This window comes from Trachurus japonicus, chromosome 17 (assembly GCF_045865225.1).
Source record: "Trachurus japonicus isolate A0001 chromosome 17, Traja_1.0".
Classification (NCBI taxonomy): domain Eukaryota; kingdom Metazoa; phylum Chordata; class Actinopteri; order Carangiformes; family Carangidae; genus Trachurus; species Trachurus japonicus.
The window spans coordinates 15,463,651-15,476,658 of NC_140923.1; the positions used below are offsets into that span (position 1 = coordinate 15,463,651).

The window sequence follows — 13,008 nt, forward strand, 5'->3', positions numbered from 1 at the left end:
CGTATTTGGCGGAGGAAACACACTGCGATGCTTCATCTGAGAGGTGACGGATACCGAGCGCTGCTCAAGTCCCCTGGCAGACTGACTGGGTGTGTGTCTTCTCCTATCTGTGACCCACATTAAGCAGCCTAGCAGCTCCCTGACCTGAATTAAGAGCCAAAATCCACATTAATAATCTGTAGCCTGGATTTAATGTTTATGTGTAAACTGAGTCCACCTCAGTGAAATGGTCGTCAGGCTTCACATAATCACTTTCTGTACTTAGATACATAACTACAGCTTTGAGGCACTTGTACCAACCAGCTGCCTGATATTTATACGTCTGTGTGTGTTTTTAATGGTTTAATGAGCTATGTAAAACACTTTCAGTTCAATATAAGTATGTGTAGTGGCTATTTGTCCTCAGTGTTGATGATCAAAAAAACTCAAAAATATCAAAATCTATAATAAAACAAAATCAAATCAAACGGCCACTGAGACACCTGGGGAGTGAATTTGTGCAGGAAAAACAGAGTACATGGTCCAGGCAAAAATAAAGTTTCTCATGAGTTTATTTTTCGTTGGCAAACAAACAAAGAACAATGGCCGCCTCTCTTGCCCTGGTAAAAAACCATCAGCCCTCCCAGGTGCCTGGCCCACCTAGACCTGCCTAGTGAGCCCCAGCTACCTAGTACCTTCAAAATAAAAGCATTGCTAAATACCCAAATTAACTCAAACAATACTAAATATCATAAGCAAACTAAAGGTGTATTCCTCAAAAAATAACAAAATAATGAGTGATTAAAGCAGAAGTAAGCGATCCGCTCGTTTTGGCTAACTTCGTTATTTAGCAGCCCCCGCCCTCGTCATGGATCTATTGGTCCTCGTCCCTACGTCACCACATTCACGCGCATCCCTTGGCTGCACACACAGAGAGGACCGCCCCTTTATGCCGTTCTCTCTCCTCATTGGATAAAGGTTGTAGGATACAAGGAAGTATACAAAAAGTTTTCTCCTCGGCTTACAGCAGAGCAGAGTGACTGACAGACCCGTGTTTCGGACCAAACACTCTATGTAAGTGATTGCTGTCGGAAGATAGAACTATTTAAGACTTATATTAACACAAATATTCTGCTTACTTCTGCTTTAAATATTACAAAAATAACAAATAGCTCCAACAGTATGAAATGTCCTATTCAGTGTCTCACCACTCAATATTATTTCCATTCATACTTGGATTCGACACTTCCTTCATTTAGCAGCTACTGTACTGGTCACTTTGCAGTATCACATACAATGCTTGTTACATGTTACATGGTCTTCTGTAATGGGCTTTATGCACAGCTCCACTACTTCCTGAAATAAACCAGCTCGTTTATTTCCTGTCTTACATTATTGGACCAACTGATTAATCCAGGTGTGTAGACCTCACAACAATGGTCAGACACACCTGGAATGGATTAATCAGTTGGTCCAGTAATGTAAGACAGGAAATAAAGGAGCTGGCTTATTTCAGGGAGTAGTGGAGCTGTGCATAAAGCCTAATAAGTCTTCTTTTCTTTTTGCGTGTGAAAAGATTACAGTTCAAGAAGAATGAAAGTATTTTCATAGTGTTTAGTGGAACAACCTGCTTTGTTTTAAAGCAGAAGTAAGCGATCCGGTCGTTTTGGCTAACTTCCTGTCAGCCGATGGAGTTAGCAGCCCCCGCCCTCGTCCCTACGTCACCACATTCACGCGCATCCCTTGGCTGCACACACAGAGAGGACCGCCCCTTTATGCCGTTCTCTCTCCTCATTGGATAAAGGTTGTAGGATACAAGGAAAGTTTTCTCCTCGACTCAGAGCAGAGCAGAGTGACTGACGGACCCGTGTTTCGGACCAAACACTCTATATAAGTGATTGCTGTCGGAAGATATAACTATTTAAGACTTATATTAACACAAATATTCCGCTTACTTCCGCTTTAAGTATCAAATACTTATTTACGTATAGCCTATATTAAAACTACATTAATTAAAAGTATGTAAAACAAATAAAAAGTTGAATGTTTTTGAACAACACTAACAGATGATCTGACTGTGTTTTTATTCAGTTAAAGCAGAAGTAAGTGATATATTTGTGTTAATATAAGTCTTAAATAGTTATATCTTCCGACAGCAATCACTTACATAGAGTGTTTGGACCGAAACACGGGTCTGTCAGTCACTCTGCTCTGCTCTGAGCCGAGGAGAAAACATTTATCGTATCCTACAGTTTTTATCCAATGAGGAGAGAGAACGGCATGCAGGGCTGTGTGTGCAGCCAAGGGACGCCGTGAATGTGGTGACGTAGGGACGAGGACTGTTATGGTGCGTTCAAGGAAACTCGTAACTCGTGTTTTTCCGACCTGTGGAGCCGTACCAGTTCGATCTGGTACGAGTTCACCGGTCGGAAAAACACGAGTGGCCGTTATAGTGACTTTCACAGGTAAAACAGGTCGGAAAAACACGAGTGGGTTGCCTGGAACGCTACAAAGTCGTAAGTTGTGACTTGAAGCTGTAATTTACGGTTTCAAAAGCCTGCCTGGAACGCAGCATTACCTAAAACGACCGGATCGCTTACTTCTGCTTTAAGTAGGCCTAGTTGGCTCAACACCTGTGTTATTGTTTTATTGTCACAGAGGCGTCAGTGTGTACATTGATGATAATATCTTAGTAATAATACACAAATAAAAATGATATGAAGAACAAAATCTCTGTTTCAATATGAGTACTTTTTACTTTCTCTTCAAACCGGCCCTCCATGCTCAGCAGCAGTGACGTCTGATGGTTAAAGGATGTTGAAGTTACAGGTGACACAGTGCAGACGCAGGCTGCCCCCTAGTGGTCGGTGGTCAGTCCTGCAGGAGACCCTGTAGAGATTTTAAAAGTTGCTAGATTAGATTAAAAACTACTATCAGGTATTTTAACTGTTTATTAATCTCGATGTTTAGCACTTGAGTGGCATGACACTTAACATTAACAATAGTGTTTATGTTGATGAATGGCGGATTAGCAACAATGTTATATCTTCAATGAAAGACTGACACTGAGAAAGTGGAATTAAAAGCTTTATTCAACACATAACCTTTATTTTGTTCTCTGCACTGGACGGGCTGCTCCTTTAAAATCAACCACACTGAACTGAACGGTAACTTCTTTGAGATGACTTGAGTTGAGTTGACACCCGTGCGTAAAGTTTACTCAGCAAACCTCCTTGTGTAACAGGACTAAACCACGCGGGGAGGGATGGGTTAAACTTTTCTTGCTAGAAAGTTTGACTTTGCGTAAGTTACTGGCCTGAGTTCGATAAATGAGCAGGAGAAAAAAAAAAAAGAAAAGCTCCAGCCCTCCTCTCTCTCATCCTCTCCTCTCCTCTCCTCTGTCGCTCGTGGACTGATATGCTGTTGAGCGCACTCCTGCTTTTCATCCGCGTCCCACAGAGAAACATCTGCGCGCTGTGCTGCTACATGTCATAAATCGACTTCTCTTGGACTTTCTAAAGGAATTTGATTTTTATTACGTTTTTTTTTTCTTTTTTTTCTACCATGGCGAAATGGTCAGTTGTGTTTTTGTACTTTTTTCAAGGACTTCTACTTCCCCTCATCATCTTCGGGCAGCAGCAGCAGCGCGCAGCAGCTGGACTCTGGCGGAACCGCATCCAGTGGCAGAACAACGGGCAGGTTTACAGTCTGATGAGCACCGGGTCCGAGTACCAGGCCCCGGTCCGGTCCCGCAGCCACTCCAGGGTCTTCATGAGCAGCAGGAGCCAGGGGGGGTCGGGGGGGTCGTCGTCGGGGGCGCACAGAGGAGCCAGGCAGTTCAGGACTGATCATCATCATCATCATCACGGTGCGGTGCAGCCGGGGTCTTTCACACCGGTACAAGACGCTGTTAGACAGTTTGTGCCGGTTAATCCTCGTGCGTCGGGGGCCAGACAGCCGCCCGAGCGCCCTCGCGCAGGAGCCGCTGCTGCAGGTTATCCAGGCGCGCGGCGTTTTTTAAACCCCGAGCACATCATCACCAACAGCATCAACGTCTCGCAATACCAGCAGCAGCAGTTACGCGCGGTGCCACAGCCTCAACCTCAGGTCGGGTCTGTCGCCAGGCAACCAGCGCAGACAGACCATCATCACTCCATCCCATCATATCCTTACACATCTTTGGACAGAGAAGCCGAGGCCGCTGCTGCTCCGCTCCCCGCGCTCACCGAGGATGCTGCTGCTGCTGCTGCTGCGGTCAACGAGGCCGCCGCTAACGGAGAGGACATGGTTAACGACGACCCTCGAAACCCGTTAAAAAACCACAGGAACTCGGTTTTCTACAACATGTATCCGCCGCCGCAGAGGAGGCCCGAGCCCCGGCGACCACCACCTGGCACAGGACACGGAACAAGATATTTCCAAAATGGTAAGTGTAAAAGAATAGTTCACCCAAAAATTCAAATTGCACTCATTATCTAGGCTACTCACCCTCATGTCGACTAATAAGGGCTGGGAGAGGTTTCAGAGTCCTCCGTGGCTTCTCTGAGTTACAGGGGGTCTCGGCGTAGCAGTGCATGTCCATATAACGGTTGCAAATGGATACCAACTGTCTCCGCAACAAAAAGACACACCAAAAAACATCCAAATACCTCCATAGTGCTCGTATGTAATGTAAAAAATTAAATAAGTCTAGTATATTTCAAGCTTGTTTGCAGCGGAAGCTCCTCTTCCTGGTCCGTCAAAATTTCAATTTTGAGTGAAGTGTTCCTTTAAGTGTCTTAATCACGTGGAATGAGTGAGTCTAACCTTGTTAATGATCACGGATTGAAATGACATGATGGTCCAGTGGCTGCATCAATCAGGATAAAACCTCCTCGGTCTCAATAATCATCCACTGCATTAAAATTACATCTGAAGTCAGAAGAAGGGTTTATGAATATTTTAAAGACAGATTGTCTCATTCAGTAAGAGAAGAAAAAGATTGAATGGTAAAAACAACCTCAGTTGGACTGTGTGGATCCCAGACTGACGGCTCAGGAATGTAAAATGTTGAATTATGCCAACAAACACAAACAGCTGCTCTGATTTTCAGCCTGGACAGCCTCTAATTCACCGGATTGTACTCAGCATGAATAAAATTGCAACACTTAGATCTCAGACAGCTCTCTACAGTAAAAAAAAAACAAACTTGGATTGTCCCTTTAATTTCCTCCAGGACTGCCTGACCTTGTGCCAGACCCCTATGCCATCCAAGCAGGTGCTTATATCCAGCGCATGCAGATGTATGCGCTCCGCTGTGCAGCCGAGGAAAACTGTCTGGCCAGGTAATCTGTGGTGCCAAAAGTGATTCACCGCCTCAGCACGCACATAGCAGCACGCAGACACACACACACCTGCATGACATCCACCTACAGACATGTATTTCCTTTGTTTTTTACAGTGTGAAGGCTAATTTCCCTTGTCTGAGGACAGTTTCAGGTTGTGCTACAGTAGAATAGCTTTGAATTGTGTTAGGATAACTTTTGTGTTGATAGAGTCACAAAAGCTGTTTGATCTTGTGATGGAGCAACGATTCTCCGACGTGATGTCCTGCCAAGACATAAATGTTCTGGGTTGATTTTCCCAAAAGCATTAAGCACAATGGAACAAACCCTCTGCGCTCCGTTACTCCTAAGAATACTCGGCCCGGGAGCTCGGCCAGCGGCGCTTTCCAACGCAGCTTATGCCCGTTTCCCCTCTGCTCCGTCCAAGGTCAGCTTATGGACCCGCCGTGCGAGACATCGACTTCAGAGTCCTGCTGCGGTTCCCCCAGAAAGTGAAGAACCAAGGCACCACAGACTTCCTCCCTGTCAAGCCGAGATACCAGTGGGACTGGCACAGCTGTCACCAGTGAGTTTACACAGCACCCGACGTGAAATCAAATGACCTCACATCATTCAAAACGCCGTGATTAGCGCGGCTCCGTTCGCATCTGATAGAACGAGCTAGAAAAACACCACACCCTCAAAATTCAGTTAAGACAATAAAGTCGTGGCCTTAGAGGAATTCCTGAACCCCCCCGCTACAAGAAAATAATAATCAATCTAATCTGCTCCCTCAGGCACTACCACAGCATGGACGCCTTCAGTAACTACGACCTGCTGGACGTCGCCACCGGACGCAAAGTCGCAGAGGGACACAAGGCCAGTTTCTGCCTGGAGGACACAGGCTGTGACCCTGGATTCAGGCGTCGCTATGCCTGCACGTCTCATACACAGGTAATATACAGCTACAGGTGCTGCGCAAGGTGAATGTTAAATCAACTCTGAGAGATTACAATTAGAAATACATTATTTAATCCCAGAGGGGAAATTTAAAATGTCACAGAGCAGCAGCAAGACAATACAGACAACAACACAGATCATAAACACCATACATATATGAATAAGAGATGCGTGTAGAAGGTTAAAGAGTTGAGAAGTTAAAGATGGGTCCAGGATGCTTATGGTGACTGAGAGGCCGAGGAATCAAACATAAAAGCACAAACTGTCAGAGTCGGACAGAACTGGACCCACAGAGCAGATTGGAGGCAAACGGATTGAATAGACAGTGTCAAAAGGTCAAAACCAGGCGAGGGTCGGAACCGTAAACCAGGTAAAAAAACGCTAGAATATGAGGGAATAACTCAAGGAATAAAGCGGAAACGCTACAGTCAAAGACGCAGACGAACTGATAAAGACACAGAGGGAAAGCGGAGTGTATAACCACAAGAGAAGGGACGATGATAATCAACAATCAAGAGAGAGAAGAACTAGACAGGAAGTGGGGAATACACACATGAAAGACAAACAGGAAGCACAAGACGACAAAAGAGCAAATCAAATCTTTACGGGCCATGACACAAACAGGTTCAAACCGACACACTGGGCTCATTTTAGTTCAATTTACCATTTAATTACATGGTTCATCAGGTCACTTCCTGCTGGATCAGTCCATCCAGCAGGTACACCGAGGGCAAGTCCATCACAGGGCCGACATATAACCTCACATGCTCACATTCACACCTACAGAGTCACCAGTCAACAAAGTGTGCATGTCTGTGGACTCTGGGAGGAAACCGGAGAACCCAGACAGAACCCATGCCACAACCACAAACAGAAAGGCCCGAGGCTTGGGAATCAAACCTAGAAGAACCATATTTCTTTGAGGCTGTGAGACTGTACCACTGAGCTGCACATTACACAATTTATCAAAAAACCCAAAAACATTTCATTCAGCAGCCCTTCAACTTTGTAGAAAATGATCTTAGCAACTTGTACGGTGGGAAAAACACACAGTCTACTACTTTAAATGCCAAGAAATGAAATCCAATATCCTGTTCAATTTCATGTGGTTTGTACTGGCTTTAAAAGAAGCAGCAGCCTTTTTTTGTCTGAATTAACAGCGGTTTCCCACCTCTTCGCTGTCTGTCTGTCTGTCTGGGTTCAACATGGCCACACATCACGCACCTATACGTAGTGAGACAGTCCTGGATCAGGGCTGGGATGTCTGGAGTTTGTCCGTCTTAAGGTCTGGTCCAGTGAACAGCAGAGAGGAGCGGTGTAACCTACTGAGGCAGTGTTACTGTACAGAAGGACATGGTTTAATTAGGCGGTCAGAAAGTTTGGGGGGATTTGTGAGAGACAATAGAGGCCAGAGACATCCTGACTTTGAGATGCTGGTGTGGGTCAAGTCCCGAAACCACTGGATCACCGATCCAATTTATCTATACCCTCTTTTCTTTCGGAAACACCTGCATATTTCTTTTTAATTTACACTCTCGGGTTTCTCTTATATCCAAAGTCTTCAAGCCTGAAATTAGATTACTCAAGTGAGTCATGTTCTCTGACTTGACAAAGCTCCTCCAGAGCCACAGACGACATTATACAGCTGTGCTCACAGCCGTGTAAAATCAGCGAAGAGCCTGTGTAAAAGGCAAATTAAGAATCCGACAAGAACAATAGAAGTAGTTAACTCGATCAATGAGTTACAGATTTAGTCTTTTGAATAATTCTCTGTCCCATGGATGAGCAGCCACAGCTTTACCTGATAAAATAGGTTATATTCCACCAAAAAATATTATGAAAATGAACAAATTTGAATTTAATTTAATTTAATTTAAAGGGGTCGTCCAAACAGATAGCGACTAAAGAGCAAAGCACTCAGTGACCTAACAAAATAAAACAGACACAGACTTCTACTGGATGATAAATCCTTCAACACCTCTTCTGGCCAAGAGCGGGGACAGACACACTAGACACTCAAAGACAGAACAATTAATAAACAAAATTATAAAACCAAACAAAGTAAGATTGTGTTTAATGTATCTTTAAGTGGCTGCAGAGAAAGTGAACAAAGCCTGTGGTAATGAGTTGGAAGAGCACATGAAACCATAAACCTGTCTTTGGATTTCTGTGTTGGGTGTGGTGAGGTTGGATGAAAACGGACCATATCTCTATTTTAATTGTGTGGCTGTGGATAAGGCCGTAACACTCCTCCGTTATGTGTAGACATCCAAACAATATAAAGTCTGTCTTCACTTGAGACACGTGAGATTTTGAGGCAAAAAGTTTAGTTTTAAAAAACACCATTTAATGAGACTTCAGGTTTCAAGGCAGAGCTGCGCAAAGTCCGAGTTTTTTTGCAAATCCTCCAAATCCACTTCTGAGAAATGTTTTTCTAACTAAAACTTAGATGTATGCCAGTGAACAAAAAAAACAAAAAAAAACATCCTGTAGTCATGGGAATATTTATTATATCTGTTGTCTGGGCTCTGTGATTCTGGCTTTGTGCTGCTTAGTCCTGGTTTCTTGTAACAGCTTTACTTCCAAGAACTGTTTGTATAACTTACACTCAAATCTGCTACATTTGCAGCATGTACTTGTTGGAAAATAGCAGTCAAAGTCGTCTAAAGAGTCTGAAGTAAGACTTTGAACCACTCTGGGGGGGGGTTTGTTGTGTTTTCAGGGCCTGAGTCCAGGATGTCACGACGTCTACGCTGCCAACATCGACTGCCAGTGGATCGACATCACCGAAGTTCCCCCTGGAAACTATATCTTGAAGGTAAAAACAAAAAATATCAGGTCAACTTTATATCGTAATCTCATTTATTTGCGAGTTTTATTTCACAGGATGCAGATTAATTTCACTTTCCTGTCTGCACAGTTGCTCCAACTCTTCTGATTTATGTTTTTTTCAGGTTACTGTCAATCCCAATTTCCTTGTTCCTGAGTCGGACTTCAGCAACAACGTAGTGAGATGTGATATCACTTACACAGGAATTTATGTCCAGACGCGCAACTGTCGAGTAACAAGGTAGTGTAAGAGTCTCTGTCTCTCGAACATGATCCCTGCATATGCTTTATTTTCATTTTAAACATATCAAATACTTATTAAGACGAGCTTGTGATCGATCACTGTCTAAAGAAAACACCGTCTGCAGATTTGATGAATAATTCATGAAATTATTTATCCTAAATCTTAAAAACCCACTGATTTAGCAGAAAAATGTACCGTCATGAAAAGTAGATCATCTAGAGCTACATGGAAACTAAATATGCTAAAAGAGGAAACTGTCTGGGAAGATGCTGTGTCAGGCCTCGTGTGTGTGTGTTGTTGTTGGATGTCTTCGTTTTTACATCTCCTTCTATTTTCAGGGCTTGAAATCTTCATTTCCTGTACCATCTGCAGGAGTTTGGCAGCAAACATCTCTCCCTCCCTCTCTCCCTCTCTGTCTCTCTGTCTCTCTCTCTCTGTGCCGTACAGCAACATCAACACTCTGACTAACACAAGGTGCAATCGGTAATGTGTTTAACACAGTTGTAACACTGCATTACAAACTGCCATAGAGTCCTGTGTTGCATTTCTTGCTATCAAATGCAAAAGTTTACATCAATCTTTGTAAATGAAAGTATTGAGATTGCCAGGTTTACTTGACTTTGTGTTTTTACTTAATGTGCCTTGATTCATTACATTTTTTTTTTACTTAACAAATACAAGTACTGTGTTCTTATAGTTTTTTTTTCTTAAATGCTGGTTTATTGCTTGAACTTTGTCTTGTGTTGCTTTTTTGTTTTTGTAGTCCAGTTTTTCTGCTCAGTGTTTACGCTATGTGCACCTCATTAGCTGTTACAGGTTTATTTAAAGGATGATATTCTTTATTTTATTTGCAACAAATCTCATGAAGAGACCAAGGACCAGCATCGCATTACATCTCAGTACTTCTTGACTTTGGCTCTTAGTCCCAAACCCACAGCTTTCCCCTGAAGATGCACATGTTGCACTAGTAAATGTTTTTTTTAGAGATAATTTTTACCCAAACAAGAGTAAATAGTGATTTTTAAGGACCTATTCTAAGATTTTGTTGTGCATTTATGTGAATTTGTACCAGCATGACACTGTGTGTGTATAAAATACAGCACCTGTGTTCATGGTAATGAGGGAGTGTGTCATCCAGTGCAACAATGTGGCTCAGCAGTGGAGGAATAAGATACGTCCTTGGATACACAGACAATATTTTTATTCTTGGTTTTGGTCTTTTCATGGGGTTTATAAGAAAACAGAATATCACCAGACTATAAATCCTGAAACACCTGGTGGTAATAAATATCTCAAAAAGTAAGAGAGCAATGTTGGAGTATGTAAATGTGTGCTTGTGTGTAACTGAGCGAATGGAAAATGTTGAAAATGTAAAACTGTTAATATTGCTTGAACCATGTTGATGACTTTTATCTTATTCTGTTAGATTTAATGCAATAAAGACGGAGTGAGGAGTGAGTCATACATTTTCCTCCATTTTGCTTTGAAGTCACAACCACAGACAAGAGTTTACTGTAATGTCATAAAATGCCAGAAAATCTGAGAAAATCTCAGAGGCCAACAGACAACATTGACCTCTGAGGATTTTCTCTTGTGTTTATTATAAAAAATACCAAGGACAATTTACAGAATTTATTCTTTTGACAGTTTCAAGAGCTTGTGCCCAGGCTGGAGAAAAGCAACATGCTTTATAAAAAAGTGACTCAACACACTCTGTGGCAGTGAATCAGTATTTCTTTCGTCCTTGTCCTGTTGAATGGAGAAAGCTTCTATACTTTGAGAGATACATGCAGATTGTGGCCTCAGAGACAAACAGGCCTGCCGACAGACACCCGGCGGCTTGTTTACTGACAGGCCTCTGTGAAGACACATCCTGCAGGATCTTATACAGCCGTGCCATATCTACTAAAACGCAGCCAGAGCATGATGAATGGAGGCCTTCTCTCTCTTTCTCTCGGTCCTCCCCGGCACATGTACAATAGAAAGGAGTGTGTCTGAGCTGCTGGCCCAGAATTCACCACGTCGTCTTCAATCACATCCAAGGGGGGATTGTCTGAGCAGACAGGCCTTTTAATAGCACTGGGATATTTTGTCTGAGTTGGAGAACTGACACAGCCACCGGAGCATATCTCCAGCAAGTCATTCAAATGTGTTTTCACTAAAGGCAAAAGTGTTAGTGCAGCAAGCACTAGACTGTTTCAAACAGCAAAAGAAAAACCTGTGTCAATTGTATTCGCTCCGGACTGGGTAGTGCCTCGCAACCCACTCCAGATCCAAAGATATTTTTACCTTGAATAAATCACTCCATTAAAAAAAACGAAAAAAAGCTTTATATATCATGAGGCAACCTTGAATGATGTACTGGAAAACACGCAGGTGTCAGACAACATATGCGCTATTAAATGTACAGATGTTGGGTATTTACAACGACACGCGGCGGCTCAGACTCTCTGCCTCAGAAAGAGAAAGAGATCCAGGGATATGAAGCCCAGTTGAAATGGTTTACGTTGGATGTTGCCAAGGTGCTTCCCTGCCAGAGTAGATTGTCTATGTTGTTGAAAGTGTCTGGAAAATCCCCCCGACTCTTATTTAGTCGACTCCATTCCCGTCTGTCTTGGAATTTCCAGGACAATATTTGCAGACAATGACTATTTCAGCAAAAAGATCTCTATACTGGGGAGATCTGCTCCTGAACATAAGTCAAACAAGATATAAAAGGTGCACTATTTCAGTTACACTTGTTAGCATATGCTGTGTAAAACAAAAAGAGAGAAAGAGAGAGAGAGATGAGGCTGTTATGAATGTGATTAGTTTTGCATAAACTGTAGAAAAAAGTGTTGAAAAGATGAAGGGGTCACCAAAGTCATTAGTATTCATTCTCTGTGTTTTCATAGGTCCAATAAAAACTCTGGGGGATGTTGAACTTTATCATGTGATGAGTGTTTGGCCCCGGCTCTGCTGCTCCTCAGAACTCAGCCGGCCCTTCTCCTTTTTGGACCAGCATGTCATATTAAACATGTCATGCTGTAGAGAAGACAGCGACTGTTTGCTCAGCTGTGGAGCTTCACACCAACATCTGGATGGAGTCTCTCGTTAGCTTTTACACATGCACCGAGCAGCACTGGCAAAGACCAAACCAAAAAAAAAAAAGAAAGAAGAGGATCTAGATGAAGACATTTGGCTTTCAGCAAGGCCCCGGTCTACAGGTAGGTAAGGTGAGGAGGGGGACGCAGCCTAAAAAGCTGGACATTCTGTGGCCAGGAGAGACATTGGGCAGTGTTTGGAGAGGTTACTTAGGCCAGGGTCTGGTATTTGCAGGTCATATTTCAACAAAGCGGGGGCCCACGTGAGAGCCGGCATGGGGACGTAACAGAGGAACGTGCTCGGGCCTAAAAAGCAGCGTCTTGACAGGTTGGTTTAGGCACGGAGCAGAGAAATTCCTCAGCACTTCTGTCATCCCATTGAGATTAGGAACAGTGCTGAGGTCAGCCGTGGACCAGCGAGGGCGTGTAGTAGGGCAAGACACGCCGGACCACTTCCTCTCCTGGGGGTCACTTACACAACCAGCAGACACGGTGCTGTCAATTTAGAGGGTGAAAACTGTGTCGAGCTCTGAGACAAAACACAGCTAGGCGTCATCTTCTAGTGGGACGACTGATGATGAATTGTGTCTCTCTTTCAAGCTGGGTGGTA

The 13,008-nt window shown here is 43.4% G+C and overlaps 1 protein-coding gene across 1 annotated transcript; it reads left to right on the forward strand.

Moving 5' to 3' along the window:
• The first annotated feature begins 3,404 nt into the window (after window positions 1-3,404).
• LOC146970353 (protein-lysine 6-oxidase-like) lies at window positions 3,405-12,451 on the forward strand. The gene is made up of 7 exons (XM_085804682.1): window positions 3,405-4,405; window positions 5,195-5,303; window positions 5,731-5,868; window positions 6,080-6,236; window positions 8,965-9,060; window positions 9,197-9,312; window positions 9,654-12,451. Exons 1-7 carry the CDS (start codon window positions 3,544-3,546, stop codon window positions 9,658-9,660), a joined length of 1,485 nt encoding a protein of 494 aa, XP_085660808.1. The 5' UTR covers window positions 3,405-3,543; the 3' UTR covers window positions 9,661-12,451.
• The last annotated feature ends 557 nt before the right edge of the window (window positions 12,452-13,008 follow it).

Coding starts and splice junctions, on each gene's coding strand:
- LOC146970353 (XM_085804682.1), top strand. CDS start 3,544: ATGGCGAAATGGTCAGTTGTGTTTTTGTACTTTTTTCAAGGACTTCTA. Junction 4,406..5,194: donor AACAAGATATTTCCAAAATG/GTAAGTGTAAAA, acceptor AATTTCCTCCAG/GACTGCCTGACCTTGTGCCA. Junction 5,869..6,079: donor GACTGGCACAGCTGTCACCA/GTGAGTTTACAC, acceptor CTGCTCCCTCAG/GCACTACCACAGCATGGACG.